The 19691-nt window shown below is 49.9% G+C and overlaps 8 protein-coding genes across 8 annotated transcripts; 5 read left to right on the top strand and 3 right to left on the bottom strand.

Moving 5' to 3' along the window:
* Window positions 1-418: 418 nt before the first annotated feature.
* Window positions 419-1064, top strand: ARL3 (Arf family GTPase ARL3; the record flags this gene model as incomplete). The annotated part of the gene is made up of 2 exons (XM_076684055.1): window positions 419-467; window positions 520-1064. 2 exons carry the CDS (start codon window positions 419-421, stop codon window positions 1062-1064), a joined length of 594 nt encoding a protein of 197 aa, XP_076541809.1.
* A 969-nt stretch (window positions 1065-2033) lies between these two features.
* On the top strand, window positions 2034-3632 carry PHO8 (alkaline phosphatase PHO8; the record flags this gene model as incomplete). Its single annotated transcript, XM_076684054.1, has 1 exon — window positions 2034-3632. The coding sequence occupies one exon, from the start codon at window positions 2034-2036 to the stop codon at window positions 3630-3632; it is 1599 nt and encodes a 532-aa protein (XP_076541808.1).
* A 1247-nt stretch (window positions 3633-4879) lies between these two features.
* Window positions 4880-5338, bottom strand: TRVA0_012S02718 (uncharacterized protein; the record flags this gene model as incomplete). The annotated part of the gene is made up of 1 exon (XM_076684053.1): window positions 4880-5338. The coding sequence occupies one exon, from the start codon at window positions 5336-5338 to the stop codon at window positions 4880-4882; it is 459 nt and encodes a 152-aa protein (XP_076541807.1).
* A 999-nt stretch (window positions 5339-6337) lies between these two features.
* Window positions 6338-7786, bottom strand: TRVA0_012S02696 (uncharacterized protein; the record flags this gene model as incomplete). Its single annotated transcript, XM_076684052.1, has 1 exon — window positions 6338-7786. One exon carries the CDS (start codon window positions 7784-7786, stop codon window positions 6338-6340), a length of 1449 nt encoding a protein of 482 aa, XP_076541806.1.
* A 209-nt stretch (window positions 7787-7995) lies between these two features.
* SYF2 (Syf2p) lies at window positions 7996-8580 on the top strand (the record flags this gene model as incomplete). The annotated part of the gene is made up of 1 exon (XM_076684051.1): window positions 7996-8580. The coding sequence occupies one exon, from the start codon at window positions 7996-7998 to the stop codon at window positions 8578-8580; it is 585 nt and encodes a 194-aa protein (XP_076541805.1).
* A 437-nt stretch (window positions 8581-9017) lies between these two features.
* On the top strand, window positions 9018-10130 carry TRVA0_012S02652 (uncharacterized protein; the record flags this gene model as incomplete). Its single annotated transcript, XM_076684050.1, has 1 exon — window positions 9018-10130. The coding sequence occupies one exon, from the start codon at window positions 9018-9020 to the stop codon at window positions 10128-10130; it is 1113 nt and encodes a 370-aa protein (XP_076541804.1).
* Window positions 10131-10710: 580 nt separating this feature from the next.
* Window positions 10711-16752, top strand: MLP1 (protein Mlp1p; the record flags this gene model as incomplete). Its single annotated transcript, XM_076684049.1, has 3 exons — window positions 10711-11002; window positions 11057-13923; window positions 13975-16752. The coding sequence occupies 3 exons, from the start codon at window positions 10711-10713 to the stop codon at window positions 16750-16752; spliced, it is 5937 nt and encodes a 1978-aa protein (XP_076541803.1).
* Window positions 16753-16941: 189 nt separating this feature from the next.
* MCD4 (mannose-ethanolamine phosphotransferase MCD4) lies at window positions 16942-19677 on the bottom strand (the record flags this gene model as incomplete). The annotated part of the gene is made up of 1 exon (XM_076684048.1): window positions 16942-19677. The coding sequence occupies one exon, from the start codon at window positions 19675-19677 to the stop codon at window positions 16942-16944; it is 2736 nt and encodes a 911-aa protein (XP_076541802.1).
* Between the last annotated feature and the right edge of the window lie 14 nt (window positions 19678-19691).

Raw genomic sequence — 19691 nt, 5'->3', positions numbered from 1 at the left:
AGTAGATCCTCGCCGACTACCGAGCACACTTGAAAGAGGTATTACAGGATGGCATTGCAAGTTCATGAATTGCTCTACAGAGGTTTATCATAGCCAACCGAACACTTCCAACGACTTCAATTGGTCACCTCCAGCAGAAAACCTTTACTCTCCAGTATAGTAACTGAAATACCAATACAAACTACCACTAGTATACCGGTAATGTATGGTATATATACCAGGTAATTTGTTAAGCGATATGGCGGGAATGCGGCGCCATTTGAAGGATACAGGCCGGTGAAACAGGCCTGGTTGGGACTTGATAACCCAAAAATATATGGGGCTACGCTGGAGTTCAGTATCTCGGTGTCTTGGAGTGGCTTAGAGTACAGGTAGATTGGATCTCTTTCGTTCATCCTTGGATAGTAGTAAATGGGAAATGTACCATCTTGTGAAGGGTATCTACAGTAACTTGACTAGAAAAGAGGGTATGCTCCATAAGATATATTATGGTGGTTCGCAGTGGCTAACTGGATGTAGAATATTCGGTATTGATATTAGGTCTGGATAACGCCGGGAAGACGACTTTGCTGGAGAACATAAAAAGCCAGTATGGCAGCAAGTATTTGACTCCAGACAGAATAGCGCCCACCGTGGGGCAGAACGTGGGGCATGTCGCTGTCAACGGAGTAGTTCTCAAACTGTGGGACGTGGGCGGGCAGGAGAACCTGCGGACGCTGTGGGACAGCTACTATGAAGCGGCGCACGCTGTAGTGTTTGTGGTAGATTCGACGGACCAGCAGCGCATAGAAGAGTGCAAGCAGGCGCTCGACAACGTTGTCAGCGACGACTCCATTGAAGGAGTCCCCATTCTGATGCTGGCCAATAAACAGGACTGTGACGACCGTCTAGAGGTCGAGGACATTAAAGAAATCTTCAACAAGATTGCCGAGAAGATGAGTGCCCGGGACAGCCGCGTCCTGCCCATATCTGCGCTCAAGGGCACGGGCGTCAAGGACGCTACGGAATGGCTTGTCGTGCGCCTGATACGCAACAAGGAGTTCAGACCGCCTAACTATAGATGAACCACATGCTACGTACTATTTTGCATATGCTTAGAAGAATTGAGATGTAAATGGGTTACGCACTACGCGTCCTGCCTGCAACAAGTGTCGCTAACCATTGTTGTACGGCGTAAGGAAAAGATTGTTACGCTGTAACCATACGGGGGTCTGGGGGCTGGCCTCCAGCTACGGGAGCTCGAGGGCTGGCCCTCGAATGCACACTCCACTGCTACTACGTTGTACCAACTGTAACCGGAGCGCCGCAAGAGGCGGTAGTGACAGTTAGGCATGCTGAGATATGCTTACCGTAAGCACATTCCGGTCCGAACCACCCCCCATTACAACTACTGGTACATGTAATGTCGAGCTGTATAGCACCGCGGGCATAGATACACACGTGTGGCATGTAAAGATTGTGATGATCCTATAGCAGCTACAGCAAAGGACTCAAAAAAATGTAATACAAACGCAATTTTGGCCCGCCTGTCAGTCTTTTACTAGGTCTCAAAGCGGACAGGACTCTCCACCAATGAGTGGTTGGTATTGTGGCACAGACCCCGTCCCCGCCAGAGCTGCAGGCATATCCATCGCCAGTTTCACCTGTGCAGTCAGCAATAAATTGCGAATTTCCAACATTTGGGCAAACCCGACTAGCTCTTCCTCGTACCCTTAGATATTGGTTAGAGTTCCCGCCTTGCGCTCGTGACTAATAGATTTTGTAGCAGGCGGTGTAGATCAACTGTTTTAGCCCTGTCGTAGATCGGGACGGACTTTCCAGGCGGGGGCTGGGTTGCTCCCGTACGCAGGGCATATATATGTAAGTGATAGCACCCACGTGTGTGCGGCGATTAAAGATATCTACGCAAGACGACCTATTAGCTACTATTCTCCTCCACCCGTAGCCAATAAAAGACAGAACATAAATAGCCACCTAGATCTCCTCCCGGGTTTGTGATTTAAACTTTTTTCCACACGGCATTTTAAGTGGCGATGATAGCAGATGAAGGCCAGCCGCTGTTGAGCGGTCCCGTGCGGCGAAAGCCCAGTCGACTTAGCCTCTACCTGTTTATCTGGGGTCTTGCGGCCTCTGTCCTTCTGCTGTTGCAGGTAGCACCTTTTGGACAGTTCCGGGCGTCGCCCCAGGCTCCTCCGCAGAAGCGAAATGTCATCTTCATGGTCTCCGACGGCATGGGTCCCGCCTCCATCTCCCTGGCGCGGTCCTACCGCCAGTACGTCCACGGTCTGCCCGAGGATGATATCCTTAACCTCGACCAGCACTTCATTGGTCACTCGAGGACGCGGTCTTCTGACTCCCTCATCACCGACAGCGCCGCCGGGGCTACGGCCTTCTCGTGCGCTCACAAGTCGTATAATGGCGCTATTGCCATGCTGCCCGACCACACCGCTTGCGGAACTCTCCTGGAGGCTGCCAAGGACGCGGGATACATGACTGGCATGGTCGTGACCACTAGAATCACCGATGCGACGCCGGCCGCCTTCTCGGCCCACGTCAACATGCGATGGCAGGAGGATACCATTGCCGAGCATCAGATTGGCGACTACGTGCTGGGTAGGTCCGTAGACCTTATTCTCGGCGGTGGCCGGTGCCACTACCTGCCCAGCAGCGTCGATGGCGGGTGCCGAAAAGACAAGCGAAACCTCGTTGAGGAAGCTGCGTCTAACGGGTGGACCTACGTTGACGATGTAAAGGGATTTAAGTCGCTGGGTGGTGGACAGAACGTGTCGCTGCCGTTGCTTGGTCTATTTGCGCCGAAGGACATCCCCTACGACATTGACCGACACGACACGGAACACCCGTCGCTGGTTGCTACGGCCAAGACGGCCATCCAGGCGCTGGCCCGGGCCACCCAGGACTCAGACAAGGGCTTCTTTTTGCTTATTGAGGGCTCGCGAATCGACCATGCGGCTCACTCGAACGATCCGGCGGCTCAGGTGCGAGAGGTTTTGGCCTACGATGCAGCATTCGCTGCCGCTGTTGAGTTTGCTCGTGAGTCTTCGACCGAGACCATTGTGCTCTCCACGTCGGATCACGAGACGGGCGGCCTGGCGACGGCGCGACAGCTGACACCCGATTATCCAGAGTATGTGTGGTACCCAGAGGCGCTCCACAACGCGACGCACTCGGGTGAGTACCTGGCGCGGAAGCTTAAGGAGTTGCACGATTCGGACGAAAACATTAAGAAGTACGTTGCTGAGGAGATCATTGGCAACGGCCTTGGCATTGCGGACTTCACCGAGGAGGAGCTCAAGGCTGTGGTTAAGAACAGGAAGAATGCTGTTGACGTGCTCAACAACATGGTTTCTGTGCGAAGCCAGACGGGGTGGTCTACCCACGGACATTCTGCTGTTGATGTCAATCTTTATGGGTTTGGCAACACAGAGCGTGCCATGAAGGAGGTGCACAAGCAGCTCAGTGGGTCTAACGAGAACACGGACATTGGCGCCTTTATGTGGTCTTATCTTGACGTTGACCAGTCGGCGATTACGAAGCGGCTGAAGGACCTTGACGGCACTGGCGCGTTGTCTGTTTCCGAGATGGAGACGGACGATTACCATCATAGAATATAAGCTATATCAATTAACATTGACTTCGATTAACATTGATTTTATCAATTAGCATTGTACTATTGACTTATCAATCAGCGCTGTTCTGTTGACTTATCAATCAGCGCTGTTCCAGTGACTTTATCAATTAGCACTGCTCCATTGGCTTCATACATCAATTCTGCACAGTTTCACTGACTTTCTACATCAATTAACTTTTTGTTTACACTGTTCCATTGCCTTCATACAATAAACACTGTTACTCCATTGATGTTACGCCATTGATTTCATACATCAACTGGCACCGTTACTCCAGCCGTTGACTTCATACATCGAATTAGCACTATCCAATTGAGATTCCCGCGACCTAAGTCCCGTGACTCTGCGAAGGAGGACCACAACCACTGAGTTGGCTCAGCGCAGTGAGAATTGGGGCACGAATATTGTAGGAATAACACTTAATACTTTTTTTACATTGACTTTCGCAGGTTAGCTGAGGCTACAGTAAATAATACTGTTACTATAATGACTTTGGCGGCCGAGAGCTCCCGTGGCACCGCTGAGGCCCCTAACCATTGGACAGACCCTGGCGGAGGTACCTTCGGGTGATACTCCGCGGAGCGGAACCACGAGGAGGGAATCCCCCAATTGAACCAGTAGGGTCGGTAACATCCCCCACTACTTAGCACTTGTAGTCAGTTGATTCTATTTATCCAACTGTACGGTTCTCCCCGGTTTACTTATCCGATGGCCTACCCCCACGCCCAGGATTAATATCTTTGAATTCTTCCGGCATTGCGAGCCTTGAATTGACCCATTGATCCTAATCAGCTTTCGAAAAGGCCGTTGTGCCAATTCATACTACCCAGGTAGTGTAGCACACGCCTAGGCGATTTACCGTATCAATTGATAATAAATAGGACCTCAATAGGCGATTTAACTATTACAAGGTAACTGCTTCTATTGAGACCCCCCACGTAGGCGACTCATCTTAAATTATTAACGGTTTACAGGTACGCGAGAGACATAACGCGGATCGTACCGGTTGTGCATTATCGAAAGAATTGTTTCCGTGGGGGAACTGGTTCACGACTCTCTCCAGGCAGTTGAGCCACCAAGGTTTGGGGGCTAGATATTCTTTTCTAGAGAATCTTCACACAGCAGAATCCCAGGATTACTGTACTACTTCGTAGCAGAATAAGATGATCTAGGAAATAAATATATTAAAGTGTAGATAATGTCATCAAAATAAATAAATAATCATAAGGCTCCTATAGAACGCCCTTCATGAGCTGCTCCAGCATAGTGTTGGCACGTTCATGGTCCTCCAATGCTCTCCGCAGCTGCGAAACGTGCGGGCTGATCGATGCAGGAAGAGGATTCGGGAACATGGTGGAGAAGCAGGTCGAGTTGGCCTTGCGGTAGCCCTCAGCGTCGGCAGATTCAAGATCGGAGCAGATCTTCTCGATGGTGGAGATGCTGAAGTCAAACACGGCGCCCATATGCTCCGGGTCAATCATATTGTACTGTGTCGAAAGCAGCGCCATGTACTGCTGGAGCACGTTGAACCGCGTCGTCATAAGGTCGTTAACAATCTGGCGCGACCGCTCAGCGTCCACCTTAGGGTAGAGCTTGGCGTACTTGTCGGTGATGAGCTTATGCCGCACCTTGTCCGTATGAAGGGCCTCAAACGGGTCGAGCTCCGAGCTGGGCGTCAGTGGCGCTTGCATGTTGGTCGGTGCCTCGAGAATAAGGCTCGCCTGAGCGTTCAACATCTGCTCACCAGGTGGAGGTGTCGGTGGCCGTGTAGGCGGCTGCGACAGAATCTGGGGCGGCTGATGAGTGTCTATGCAAGCCATTTGGTATATCTACGGGTGAATAAGAAGGCTTGGGGAGTCTATGCGCGAGATCTTCGCTTCCAGAACGTCTAAAGTGTTCGCTAAAAGTACACAGAAGCAACACAAGTTGGATTAAAACAAAATAGAGAATCCTGGGGAGAGAGAGGGAAAAAAGGGATGAATGGGCGTATTTATAATGTCCATTTGATGCCTTTTTCAAGACTTTTTTTCCACTGCCCTTTTTCCCCCACACTTTTCCGCCTCGCTTGCACTCAAGTGACTTGCAGCCGTCGCCCGGCCCGATTAGGAAACGTCCCCTACGCCGGTTGCTTTTTCCTCCTTCGATTATGCAAAAGGAAAACCGCCGCTATACGTGCATCGCCCTAATTATAACTCTGCCGTTCGACAGAGCTTAAAATGCGGCAAATTGGCCAGAGGGAACCCCAAAATTTTCACCACCATACAAAATATCAGATCCCAGGGAGGGGGGACCGAGGGGCGCGGGGGGCTCATGGTAGAATAGAGGGATGGTGGGTGGAGATCCAGGTGGGGCCTCTCGGCACGCCAGACGGTGGGGGACTCACAAGATCCCCCCGAACGCCGAAAGGCTGGCGGACAAAGTCAAGGTTCGAGTAATTCCGAAACTTTTCACTGCGGCTGTGCGCCCCCAGAGTGGTTTTAGGCTTTTCTTTGCTTCATGTGCTCATCCGTTTGAAAATGTAGCAATTCAAAAGTTGCCAAAAAATAAAAAGGGGATTCTGGTGTTTTTTTTTTTGCTCGGTAGTTTAGTGCCGAAGTCGGATCCATTACTCTCTGGGATGTGACAGCCCGGAAATAGGGGGAGAATAGCGGTGGGAGACCATCATCGTAATAGGGAGAGAGAGAAATTTTCTAGTGGGATGCGGCAGGCAAAGCCCGAAGTAGCTCATCGGCCATCTCAATGAAAGCCCGCGACTGGGCAACCAGGATGGCGACATCCTCGTCTGAAGGGTCGCCCCCTTGGGTCTCGGCAATTTGGTCAAGATGGGACTCTTTCTCCGTAGTAAGCGTGTGCTTGATTGACGAGAGTTGCTCAGCAGAATAGTTGGTCCACGCATTGTCTACAATGAGCCACGCTAGTATAGTATCAATATGAACCAATTCGGACCAGTAGGCCGGCTGTTGCTGTAGTACATCGTAGCCCGAAGCGGCCCTTGCGGTTAAAGTTTGCCGTCGCTGCCACAGCGTGGTGAGTCGGTTCTTTTCGGTGAGCTTGGCCACGGTGCGGATGCGAGCGGCACTATCGAGCTCGAGCCAGGTCAGTAGCCCCGCCAGTAGCCGCACCAAGTCCCGCTCGAGCACTTTGTCGGCGTCGAGGTGCCGGTTCCACAGCGTGAAGAGGGTACGGAGACCGCCGCACTCGATGAGCCGCACGGACGCCTCGCCGGCGTCGAGGCCATTGACGGCGCTGGCCAGTACTCTCAGCGCGTTGTGGCGTACATACTTGCTCTTACCGGCCGCCAGCATGCGCATGAGCTCGACGCCTTCGCACGCGACGAAGGTTGCTTTGGTGGTGGTCCCGTCCTCAGCCAGCACCTGGGCTGTGTTGTAGATGTTGGAGAGCCACTCGACAAGCTCGGGGTCCTTGGGGCGCGCCCGGTTGTCGTTTATAGTGTGTAGCAATACATCAATGTGTTTCTCGTGCGCCATGAACCGCCGCGCCGCAACCGAGTTGAGCATCGTGATGAACAAGGTCTCGGCAGACTGCTCTTTATAAGGTCCGTCGGAAACATTGTCGACAAGCCACTCTACGATGCGCTCCGTCATTCGGCTTGCGTGGAATTGCGCCGACAGGTTGAGCACGAGCTGAACAGCCTCTTGCTTGACTTCGGTCTCGCCAAACTCGTAGAGACACCGTTCGATTGCGGCCGCACCGCCATTGTCGACGATAGCCGCCGCAACCCCGGCGCCGCTGGGACCCTCGCCTTCGTCGACCACTTCGTTGAGCACGCGCAGCGCCTCGATAACAACGTCACTGTTATCGTGGTCGGTGATGACTCCCACCAGGTTTGCCGCACCGTCAGCCTCCACAAACAGTGGGTAGAAATCCTCCTCGATATCGGCCAGGGAGCGAATTGATGAGACCAGCTCGTATTCGCTCTCAAGGTACCGCAGTGGGTCTTTGACGTATTTTATGCGCTGCTCTGTGTTGGCAGTCAATGCTTTTTCAAAAGTCATTAGTGCGTTGAACGCTGCCTGTCTGCCCTCCTGCGGCGCCTCGTCCTCGACTTCTATTTTGTCCTCCATGGACTCGACAGAGGTTGTCGATTCTTGTTGATCTGTAGCATAAAACCGGTCCATCTTCAATGTTTAGCTTTCGTAATAAGCTATACAATATGATGTACTATACAATGTGGTATTAGTGACAGGAATATATATATATATACTTTTTTGATCCTTTCTAGTTCTTAGCGATGATGAACGATAATACGGGTGGGTGGTGGGTATCGCGTTAGTTGTGTTTGCATTTGGGAGACATCAACTTTGCAACAGCACTCTAGTGGATCTCGATGGACCGAAAAGAACGATTCAAACAGCTGAGGAGACGGGCAAACCAGTCGGCCCAGGAGAACCGCAAGGAACTGTACAATGAATCCAACCGGGCCAGAGAAGGAGAAAAGTCTCTCACGGCCCAAAAAGCGGAAATAGAGCTGGCAAAGATCGAGGCTGAGGAGGCCGGCGAGGACTTTGAGCGCAAGCGAGCGTGGGACTGGACCGTAGAAGAGTCCGAGAAGTGGGACGCAAAGCAGAAGGAGAAGAAATCGTCCTACGCAGACGACACTGACCAGGCGGAACGCACGTATTACAAGCAGATGAGGGACATTGATCCGTCTACGAGTAACTCCAAAGAGAGCAAGGAACAAGAAGAAGAGGAGAGCTATAAATGCGACCACAAGCCTGCCAAGAAGAACGTCGACAAATTGGTGTCAGCGCTCAACAAGACACAGCAGAACTCGCTCAAGCGGCGCAAGACTGACGAGTCTTCGATTTCCTACATCAACCAGAAGAACAAGGATTTCAACGAGAAGCTTTCTCGTCACTACGACAAGTATAACAAGAATGTTCGCGATGCATTAGAAAGGGGGTCTGCTTAACTTGATCTTTACGGCTTCACTGTTATTGAGCAACTGATGGTCCTGAACATTTGCCAACTGATGAATTTTTTCAATTGGATCGACATTCGCCAGCTGATGAATTGTTTAATTGGATCAACATTCGCCAACTGATGAATTGTTCAATTGGATCAGCATTTGCCAGATGGTGAATTGTTCAATTGTTTGGATTTCTCTAGTTTGAATCCGCTTGAAAAATTCTACGTCTTACGTGCAGTACTTTAGGGAATCCGCGCTTGAAAAATACCCCGGCTTCTACGTCTTAACGTGCGGTAATTAGTGGGTACTGGGTAGTGCTTGCGGTGGTGGGGCTGAATAGGTGGGGCGGGACACTTCTCCCAGCGACAAAAAAGCTGCGAGATAAACATCCAACCAAACTGCTTCGAATTACGAATAACGCGAAATACGGTACGGTAAATATGAAAAGGAATATATTGGCGATACTCAAGTCGCCCAAACACGCCAAAAAACGGACATGGGAGGAGGGACTGCAAAAGCTGGTAGAGCCGTTCGATGCGCCCCCTCCACCCGGTATTGCCGAACAAACGAGCCTGATGAAGATGCTGAAATGCGCCTACGGGGATAACCTGCCCCAATCAAGCCACCGTCCTATAGAAACCCACTTCCAGGGCCTCTTTGAAGGGCTGGAAACCCTTAAACACACGCCCCCGCCGCTCTTGAACATGCCAGAGCCCCAGAAACTTGCACACATCCATAACATATCGTCGAACAGTGAACTGCTGAACGTCTTTAATACCTTGTACTACCATGGAATGCTCACGCGGGCCGTGGCCTCTGCCATAATCTCCAGCAAGAAGCTCGCCTCTGCAGAGGACATTGACCATATTTATAGACTAGTGTTCTCCGGCGGCAGTCTTATCCACTGGTCGCCCAGCGACAAATATGTTGTACTCCTTCAGGTTGCAAACCGGCTCTGGAGAGCCGATCGCGGCAAGGCAGGGGAAATTCTGCTACAAACAGACTGGAAACCTGCGCTGCAAAATAAGCTGCTAGAGAGCAGAGCAGTCGCTGGCATTGGACGCGCGTGGCTCTCACTGGGGGCTTCTGGCGAGGCCAAGATACGCGAATTTTTTATGAAACCAGACAAGTCTCTTACCAGGTCACTCTATATTCCGTTGTGGACGGCCTGCATCCAAATGGGCCACCACGACCTGGGCAGACAACTGGCAGGTGTCGCTGAAGATAACCTATTTATTCAATTCGTCAAGGCCGCCTACGCTCGGTACGATACAATCAAGTTCCATCCGGACATCGTCAAACTGCCTTACTATGAGAATGCCGAACAGGTGATATACCTACTGGACTATGTCAAGGACCATTTTGACCGCGACTTTGCCATTGAGATTGTTCGTCTTGTGGAACCACTTGTCAATTCCAAATTCGGGTCTCCTGACGACAGCGAAATCTCCTGGGCGTTGGCTATGCAGAAACTCAAAGTACTGCAGAAACGCGCCGACATGGAGTCACCATCGTCCATCCGCCTTGATGATCATGACGTTGTCAGGGCCTGATTATTTATTCATTTATTATTTATTACATTGCACTCCTCGAAGCGGAGCTACGGGGGTTATAATCATACTACATTTTACCATATTTCTCCCCTAATGCACGTGCGGTATTATTTGTGTACGACGAACTGGCGACACTATCAGCGACAATTCATAGTACGTACCTTTCAATTCTTACTTCTCTAACCCATATGTTCTTTTCTATTTTGTAAGACAGGGTTTGCATACCTCCTTTCTATTTGGTCCTTTCGTTCAAGTTTTATCCAAACAGTCGAACCTCAATCGGTTATTCAGATCTCACTTTTCGAACCCCCATACATAACAGTAAAATAACAGTAAAACAACCACACTGATGGTAAGGTGAATTTCGTAAGGACCAAAGCACGAATGTACAAAATTTCGGGGTTTCCCTAGTAAATGGGCTCTCCCTACCAATTTCCCCGATACGATTAGTTACGTAAGCGGAGTTGGGAGTTTTGGGGGGACAAAAACCATTTTGCACTACTGCTCCACCGCCGTTCCAACCATCTGTTTTTGCTAGCGTGATCGCGAAGGACACTCGTATCTTGTCTGTTGAGATCAAATGGCTGACAAAGAGGATACGGGAGACAACGCTGGATCTCCGGCGCCTCTGGGCAACCCGGTAGCGTTGCAGCCGGAGCCTGCCCCTGTCGCAATGGAGCAGGAACCGAAGTCGATGCCGTTGGCCGAGAAGAGCGATACCTCTCGACCATTGGAGTTTGTGGCACAGTTTCTGTCACTAAGCGTGTCGTTCGTGACGGATCTGCCTGAGGCAGTGCTCCAGAAGATTACGGCCCGGGCCAATGAGATGGAGGCCCTGAAATCTCAGCACATGCTTGACGAAGTTAATTACGGTAAGTTGGAATATCAGCAAGCACGACGCGTATAACTAACAATGTTTTTCACAGAACAATCCATCCACAGTGCGAATAATAAAGTATCTACTATGCAGAGTCGGTTAGACGACGCCACTAAGCGCGCCGAAGAGCTCGACACACGGATCTCGGTCCTTGAAACTACGAAGAAGAACCTCGAAGCCGAGTTGACAGAGGCTAAAAGTTCATCGTCGGGGCTCTCAGTGTCGCAGCGCGAGCTCCAGGACCGAATTGATACCCTTGCTAGAGAGAAGAGGCAAACATTGGATCTTTTTGAACGCAAAAACAGCGAGATCCGGGAACTGCGAAGCGAGTTAGATGCGGCCAATGGCAAGCTCCTGTCGAACCGTAAGACTATTGTCGAGCTGGAGGAGCAGTCCCAGCAGGCCCGTACTGCGCAAATGTCGGCCAGGCTCAAAGAGCAACAGCTGACCCAGCAGGTCGAGTCTCTAAAGCGGGCAAATGACTGGTTTGAGTCGGAACTGGCCGCCAACTCGAATGAGTTCAAGAAGTTTAGATCGGAAAAACTGGCCAAGATTTCTCATCTGACAACTGAGTACGACTCGCTTAAGTCCTCGTTTGATGCCAGAACGTCGGCCTATGAAAAGCTCGAAGCCAAGCACAATGACACCTCTGCCAAGTATGACGACGCGTTGGTCAAGATCCGGGACCTTAAGAACGAACTGGCTGTATCCGAGGAGAACTTCAAGAGCGAGATGGCCGCCCAGCATCGACTCAGCGACCTGTGGAAGCGGTCAGCGGAAGACTCGAAACAGCGGGTCAAGGAGCTCGAGCGTAGCCTGGAACAGGAACGACAGAAGGATGTCGCTGATCTTGCCAAATGGAGAGCGGCCGCAGAAAACGAGAAGAAACGTGCTGACAGGCTAGAGAGTCAGTTGAACACGTTGGAACTCCAGCTAGAGGAAGCACATGGTGGGGGTCTGCTACAGCAACAGGGCCAGCAACAACCAAATACTCCGCATACTCCTATTGCCAACCGAACTCCTGGTGGCGTACTGGGGAGTGGTTCGCTCTCAGTACTCTCTCCATCGGCCCATATCATCTCTGAAATTCAGAAGGGCGGCGGCTCTCTTGTTCAGCTGTATAGCGATTTCCAGGAGACCAAGAACCGGTTAGAGAGGGAACGACACAAGAATGAGACTCTGCGAAGAGAGATGGACCATATTCTGGAAGAAATGGAAACCCATGCTCCGGCAATTCTCGCAGAGCGAGAAGAGAACCAACGACTAGAAGTAGAGCTGGCAGAGCTAAGCGTACAGTTAGAGAAGGCTGGTAACGAGACGGAGGAAGTCAAAGCGCAACTGAAGCTGACTCAAGTTAAGCTACGAGACAGTGATAGAGAGCAAGGATTGCTGAATCAACAGCTGCGCGATTTGTCGCGACAGGTCCAGCACTTGCTCATTCAGGTCCAGATGCTCACAGATTCAGAACCGCCTCTAAGCGCAGACGAGCACTCGGCTCTCCAGCAGATGCTCAATGGCAATGATAATGTCGTTGAATCCGATACCGACCGGCTTATTTCCCAGCGCCTCGTCTTGTTCAAGAATATTATTGAGCTCCAACAGCAGAACGAACACCTGCTCAAGGTAACTAGAGAACTTGGACAAAAGATGGAGCGAGAGGAGGAGGAAACTAAGCAGAAGCTACTTGATCTCGAATCTGCTGCGATCGAAGACGCTAAGAAGGCAATTGTGTCGCTGCAAGAGGATCTAGATCGTGCGCAGACCAAGACGGAGGCCCTCCAGCGCGAACGTGATATGTTCAGACGAATGCTGGGCAACCGTGAACAAAACCACAGTTCTGAATCTGCGAAGAAGCAGGCTCAATCTGCTCCCTCCGACTTTGATTCGGCTTACGTTCAACAGCTCATTAAGCAGAATGAAGAATCCACCGCCAACCTCAAGGAATCGCAGCTTCAGCTTGATATGGTGCGAAATGAGTCCAGTGTTACTATTAAGACCCTTAATGAGCAAATCGCATCTCTCAACGAGAAGCGAAGCGATTTGCAGGTTATGCTGTCGAAAGCGCAGAGCCAACTGGAGTTGGCTAATGAGAGATACAAGAATTTGTCAGACAACCTGAAGATGATTAAGTCAGAAAACACTGAAATTAAGAGACGAAATCAGGCCCTGCAGGAGACAGTTGCCAAGCAAGATCTGCGTACGGAGCACGTCGCTGCTGAATTGGTCGACGCCAAATCTATGGCAGAAAGTATCAAAAGCGAGAATGTCAACCTCAAAGCCGAAAGATCGTTGTGGAAATCCATTGAAGACCGACAGGTGAAAGAGATTTCCGAGCTTCTTCAAGAACGAGGTCGACTTAATGCGGTGATATCGAATCTTCAGTCTATGGAAGCCCAGCGACAGTCATCTGATGATGAGGCCAAGCGACGTTTGGTAAGCCAGATCGAAACGTTGGAAACCCAAGTGTCAAATCTAGAGAAACGGCTTGCTTCAGAGACCGAGGAGGTTAAACGAATTTCAGTGCGCAAGGATACTGAGTCATCGGAGTTCCAGCAGAGAATTGAGCGCCTGCAACAGTCCCTTGACCATACTAAGGCGCAGTATGAGACCACGAAATCTTCGCGTGATGAAATTCAGAATCAACTTCAGAAGCTGCAGATCGACTTGTCTGCTGCCAACGACAGACTGGCACTGTATCAGTCTTCAGGCGACGAGAACCCTCAGGCGCGCCTTGCTGATGAGATCACTCAGCTCAAATCGCGATTGCAGGTGACCGAGATTGACCTCAATGGTGCCCGTGAGAAAGCCGAAGAGATGACTGAAGTAGCGGCTGCGGCCGAAGAGTCTCTTAAGGGAATGGTTGAGGCCTTTGATGAATTTAAGAAGGATAGCGAGAGGATCCAGGCCCAAAAAGAGGTGAGTATTTTTCTATCTTTCTTTCTTTTTTTATTCTAACCTAGTATATAGAGCGAGATTGCTTCATTGCGAGAACAGCTTGTCGGTACCAATGAGCTCCTATCGTCAACCAACAGCGAGCTTGCGTCATTCCGGGAAGAGGAACAGAAGAAGATCAATGCGATCGAAGAAGAGAAACGAAAACTCGAGCAGGAACTTAGGCAGATCCGAGCTGAGGAGGCACGAGTTCAGGAATTGTACAACGAGGTCAAGAAGGATATTGAGACGCAGTCCAAGATTGCTAGTGAAGCTGAAGCAAACTATCAACAGGAGCTCGTCAAGCACGCCAATGCGGCTAGTGCAGCTCAAGAATTGCGAAGTGAGGTTGGCCAGCTTAAGGAAAAGCTTCTCAAGTTCGAGTCTGAGGCCAAGAATGCTAAGAGCGAGCTAGATAATGCTCAATCTAGCTGGCAAAGCCAAGTTTACAGCTACGAAGACCAGATAGAGCGTCTTAAGTCGCGATGCAACGATTTGGTCGTCCAGAACAAGGTGCTCCTCGACCAACTCGAAAGCTTTAGCACTCGTACGGCATCCAAATTGCCAGAGGGAGCTGAGAGATTCATTGACGAGCCAAACTCTACCACAAACAACCTCAGAGAGGTTATCGGACATCTGAAGCGTGAGAAGGAAATTGTCGATACCCATTACGAAGTTGCCCTTCAGGAGACGAAGAGACTCAAGCAGCAACTTACTCATGTACAGTCTGAGCTCGACCAGGCTAAGGTCGACCTCGAACGCGAACGTCAGCGTGAGGGCGAAACTAACAAGCTCTCTGAAGACCACCAAAAGGTCATTCAGCAGCTCAATGATATTAATATCCTCCGTGAGTCCAATTCTCAACTGCGAAGCCAGAGCGACTATTACTCTAAGCGAGTTACAGAACTTGAGGGGAAGCTCGAAGAGATTACCAACAGTGTTGAACCTTTGAAAGAGCGACTACGAGAGGCTGAAGCAGCCAATGAAGTCCATGAGAATGAAATCAAGCTAGCCAACGAAGAAAACATGAAGTGGAAGGAACGGGCCCAGCAGATTCTTCAGAAGTATGAGCGAATCGACCCAGCGGAGCTGCAGGCCCTCAAGAATGAAGTTGAAGAGCTGCGGCAGAAGCTGGAACGCGTAGAAAAAGAGCGTGATGAGTTGGAGAAGCAGCTCAGGACCGAGAAAGAGGCGGCTGCGACTGTCGTTAATCAGAAGAACTCTCAAATTAGAGAAATCCGGCACAAGAGCGAGAGCGAAATTGCAGACCTGAAGAACCAGCTAAATTCAGCCCAAACTGAGGGAAAGACTGATAAAGATGCCCTGGTCGCCGAGCGCGATAAGCTTAGTGGAGAGCATGAGGCCCTCAAGCTAAAGTTCGATCGACTTAAGACCGAGAGTTTAGAAAAGCTTAAGAAGCGACGAGACGAGGCCCACGTGTTCAAAAACCAGATCACCGACCAAAAGGCGCAGATTGACAAGCTTACCAAAGAATTGGCGGAGATCAAGCAGAATACCGGTGAAGTAGGTGCTGCGAACGATATCAATCTTGATAAGCTCAAGAAAGAATTAGATGCGACCAAGGCTGCGTTGGAAGAATCCAAGAAGGAACTTGAAACGAAGCAAAATGAGAGCAACGCTGCTATCGAAGAAAAGCAGAAACGAATTGAGACACTTGAAGGCGAGGTCAATAAGGTGAGCGATGAAATTACCGATTTGCGTGCTCAGAAGGATGCCGCCATCGCTGCGTCCAATTCAACTGGGGAAAACCAGAACGTCGAGCATATCGCGCAGCTGACAGCGGAGAAGTCTAAACTCGAGAAGGATATTTCCAACGTGCAGACCGAAATGGAGCAGCTAAAGCAGCAGCTTCAGACTAGCCAGTCGCAACTAGAAACTGCCCAGACGGAAATCGCCGAAGCTAAACAAGCAGCTCAGGAGGCTGAAAGCAAGGCCCAACAGCAGCCAGCTACTGAGGGTGGTTCTGATGAGGCCAAGAAGGACTGGGTCTCTCCTGAGCAGATGAAAGTGGCATTGGATGAAGCAATCGAAAAGGAAAAGGAAGAGTTCAAGAATGCTAAGCAGGAGTGGGATACTGTGCTGAGGAAGGAAGTTAGGGATCAATACGTTGCTCGGCTGAAAGAAAGTGCCGAGAAAACTGTTCGAGCAAAGGTTGAAGAGCACAGGATCAAAATTCAGGAACAAATGAAGCAAGAGCGTGAGCGGCTAGAAAAGCGTATTGCCGAGCTGGAAAGCAGCAAGGCCACGGCTACGGGGGAAGACGGTTCAGGTGACAATAAGACGATTGAGAAGCTGGAGCAGGAGTATAAGGCTAAAGTGGAGCAGCTGAAGATTGCCCTTGAAAAGGAAAAGGAAGAGGCAGTTCAAAAGAAAGTCCAGGAGATGACGATGCGGAATAAGCTACTTGAGAATAAGATCAAGAAGTTGGAGTCGGAGAAGAATGGTTCTGGAACTAGTTCATCGGGAGCTACTCCTTCTGCGGGTACCAGCTTTGCTGGCGCTGCATCCCGCGCTGCCGGTATTACTACTACTGCTGGTAAATCTAATATTCCTCGGCCACAGGGAGTTGGAGCGAGATTTGGAAGACCTCCTAATGCACAGGGTGGTGCAGGAGCAGCTCCAACTACTTCTGGCAACGGTGCCCCAAGGCCAATGGTCCAGCGACCCATGTTCAAGCGAAACTCTGCCACTTCCACCGCTCCAGGCAATGCCCCAGCTGGTAAGGTTCTAGGGAATAAGCGACCGGCGGGTGACCCAACGAACCAGCAGGAGCAGAAGAGACAGAAAGGTTAAATTTGTCCGAAATGTATTTATGATTAATTATTAGTGTTTATTACCAGTAATGTTATGCCACGTCGTTCTGGTTATGTATTTTTGTATCGCTATCATAACAATGGGTCAGTAAATATACAGTCTGCAAGACCGTCAACTCATTAGTAGTGACTATTCTACAATTGTCATTTCGTAATTGCATTTTTCTGTTTAGTTATTCTTTTTGGAAGGATGAACCTGCGGCACTTGAACACCAGCAACCAAAACACCAGACAGATATTCCAAGAGGATCATGAATACACACAATCCGCTGGAAATGGAAAAATGTGAAATTCCCGTGCCAATGTCAAGCCAGGAACCTTCATCAACGACCAAATAAAAGAAGTTGAGCGATAGAATATCCGACACTGACAATACCATTGAGAATAAGGCAGATTTCGGGACGCCTAGTCTCATATTCAAGATGCCCAGGCATACCGAAAGCACGGCAAACGGAACAAGAATCTTGAAGATGAGCAATGCGCCCATTGAGAAAGGATCAAAGATAGGGATGAGCCGGTAGACGGAGTCGAGCGAGAATGATGAAATAGATGCGATATTACCGATACCGAAGAATCCAATCTGGGTCATGAAAAAGAAGAAAAACGATAGACGGAACTCGCTCAATGACAGCCTTCGTTTGCCGGAAACAACCTTAGTTTCTTTGACATCAGCATAGAAGAGGTACTCAAATTCTAGCCAAGTCAACAACGCCGCAAAGAACGTGACGTAAAACCACCCCTCGTTAGAGATAGTAAGGATAACAAAAGTGGGCGCAAATGCGAGGAAAATAACCAAAAGTCTGAATCGGTAGTCAGACACGGGTCGAAGCAAGTGGAAGAATGGAACCACAACCGATCCAATGAGAACTGCCCATCCAATAAGTTGATTTCCAAGTGGCAGACCCTGGCGTGCTTGCAAAGAGAGCACAGTGAAGTAGGTGATCACTACCGAAAGCGCAATCAAACCAATTTGAACCCCAACAATCATGAGAGAAGTTTTCCGAAGATGGAGAACCTTGCAAAGGACAAAGGTATAGTAGAATCCAGCAAACACCATAATGACACCAGCAGACACAATCTGCACCAGAGATTCTACCTTCAATACCGGAATAACTGTGAAAGTGGCCATGACACAGCATAACGCCGCCCAAGTCAGGGACAATTTTATATTCTGGTATGCAACTTTAGCATTCTGGATCCAAGGCCACATCGTCGCAATACCAAAACAGAGCGAGAAAATTTCTCGGTGAAAGTACCCGTACACAATTGCTTCAAGCAACATAAGCCCGAACAGGACCATTGTCGTTGCAGAGCTGAGCTGGCTCTTTGGCGGCAGCTCAGCAACGAGCATTCGACTGCCGCTAGTTATCGTTCCCCAATGTTCAAATATCTGGTTCCAAAAGAAAACTGGGAAAAAAGCATAAGAATAGTAATTAGCTGGGGATTGTTGGTACCACAGGAGCCATGTAAGCGACGCCAGAGCACCAGAAGACCCTAATCTAATGAAGACCTTCTGCGCCGACTTTTCAGGAACATCGACAACAAATAGGTGCAAGAAGGAAGCGTATGCGTATCCAATCCAACCTAGGAAACCACAGGTTACCAGTGTCCTAAGGAACAGCCAGTTGTATGTTTGGAGGTATCTGAGGCCCTTGAGACCAAGAATCATGAGCTCTTCGGAACTTTTCATGGCCCTTTCGTAATCTCCTGCAGAGATTAGATCCTCGATTGCAGCCTTTCGGGTTTCAATTGAGTGCTCTTCACCACTCAGAGACGGGAATGGAACATACCTGAGTTGGGATGCTGCAGTCTGTGCCTCCTTAACAAGGTACTGTTCTACAATAGCATATGCATTCGCACTCAATGCTCTGGCTTTGGTTTCCTTGGATGCATCAACATAATCGAGCGGCAGCTCACCGACTGAATTAGCAGGGTAATTCAATCCAACAAGATAAGACATTAGTGAAGCAATATCAGCCTGATTAACATCATTCCTTTTGACGGAATTGAGCTGCCAAGGCTCGGAATAGTCGTCATGATACCCCTTGGCGTTAGTAACCGGCTTCGGGATGCCCGCACCCCAGGCAACCAAAGGTGTACGAGTGTTATCAGGATGGCCATCGCCATGGGACCCAAAATCGCTCATACCATGGTCAGCTGTGAAAATCCAAGAGGTCTTGCCATCATGATCGTAAAATTCTTCCACCATCTGCTCCATTTCCTGGATCTTTCGATCAATATACTTGATGTTGTCATAATACTCTGCAGAGTAAGGTCGGTAACCGTGTCCAGCGGTGTCAATGCCGAGAAGGTGGAGGAAGAAAACAGTCTTGTCCTGCTTGAGCTTAGCATTGAGCTCCGGGTCTCTCCTGGCCCGAGAGAACAGGTCGTCGATGTGATCAAACACAAACTGGTCAAGCTCAATTGAGCTCTTAGTAAAGTCCTCGAACTCATGTCCGTACATAATAGCATCTACCCGTTCCTTATCGCTGGCACCATCGGCGAACATAGGAAGGATATCTGGAGATCCGTACGAAAACGTGTGACGCGACTGGTTAAACACAGAGTCAAAGTCAACGGGGTTCTCTTTCCAGCCTTTTGTCACCGCAGACACGTCTTCGTAGAATCCAGCAATGATGGCAACGTGTCCGGGACGCGACTCTGTGGGCATTCGCGTATGCGAAATGCCAAAGGTAGCCTCGTTCAGCACCTTGCTGCGAATATAAGGGGCAAGGTACCCTGATTCTCCTGTAGACGGGTGGGTAATATTATCAAAGCACTTATCAGCTCGCAACCCATCGCCCACAATGAGAAACAGTCTCTTTGCAGGAGCCTGGGCTGGGGTCGAGAAGTGTCCCATGCCGTGAACCAGCGGCGACACAAAATAGATGTCAAAGATCGACATTGTGAACATCAAAT

This window comes from Trichomonascus vanleenenianus, assembly GCF_965637985.1.
Source record: "Trichomonascus vanleenenianus strain CLIB 3782 genome assembly, contig: TRVA0_012S, whole genome shotgun sequence".
NCBI lineage: Eukaryota > Fungi > Ascomycota > Dipodascomycetes > Dipodascales > Trichomonascaceae > Blastobotrys > Blastobotrys vanleenenianus.
Note: the sequence above shows the minus strand (reverse complement) of the source record. Positions and strands in the feature narration are given on the sequence as shown.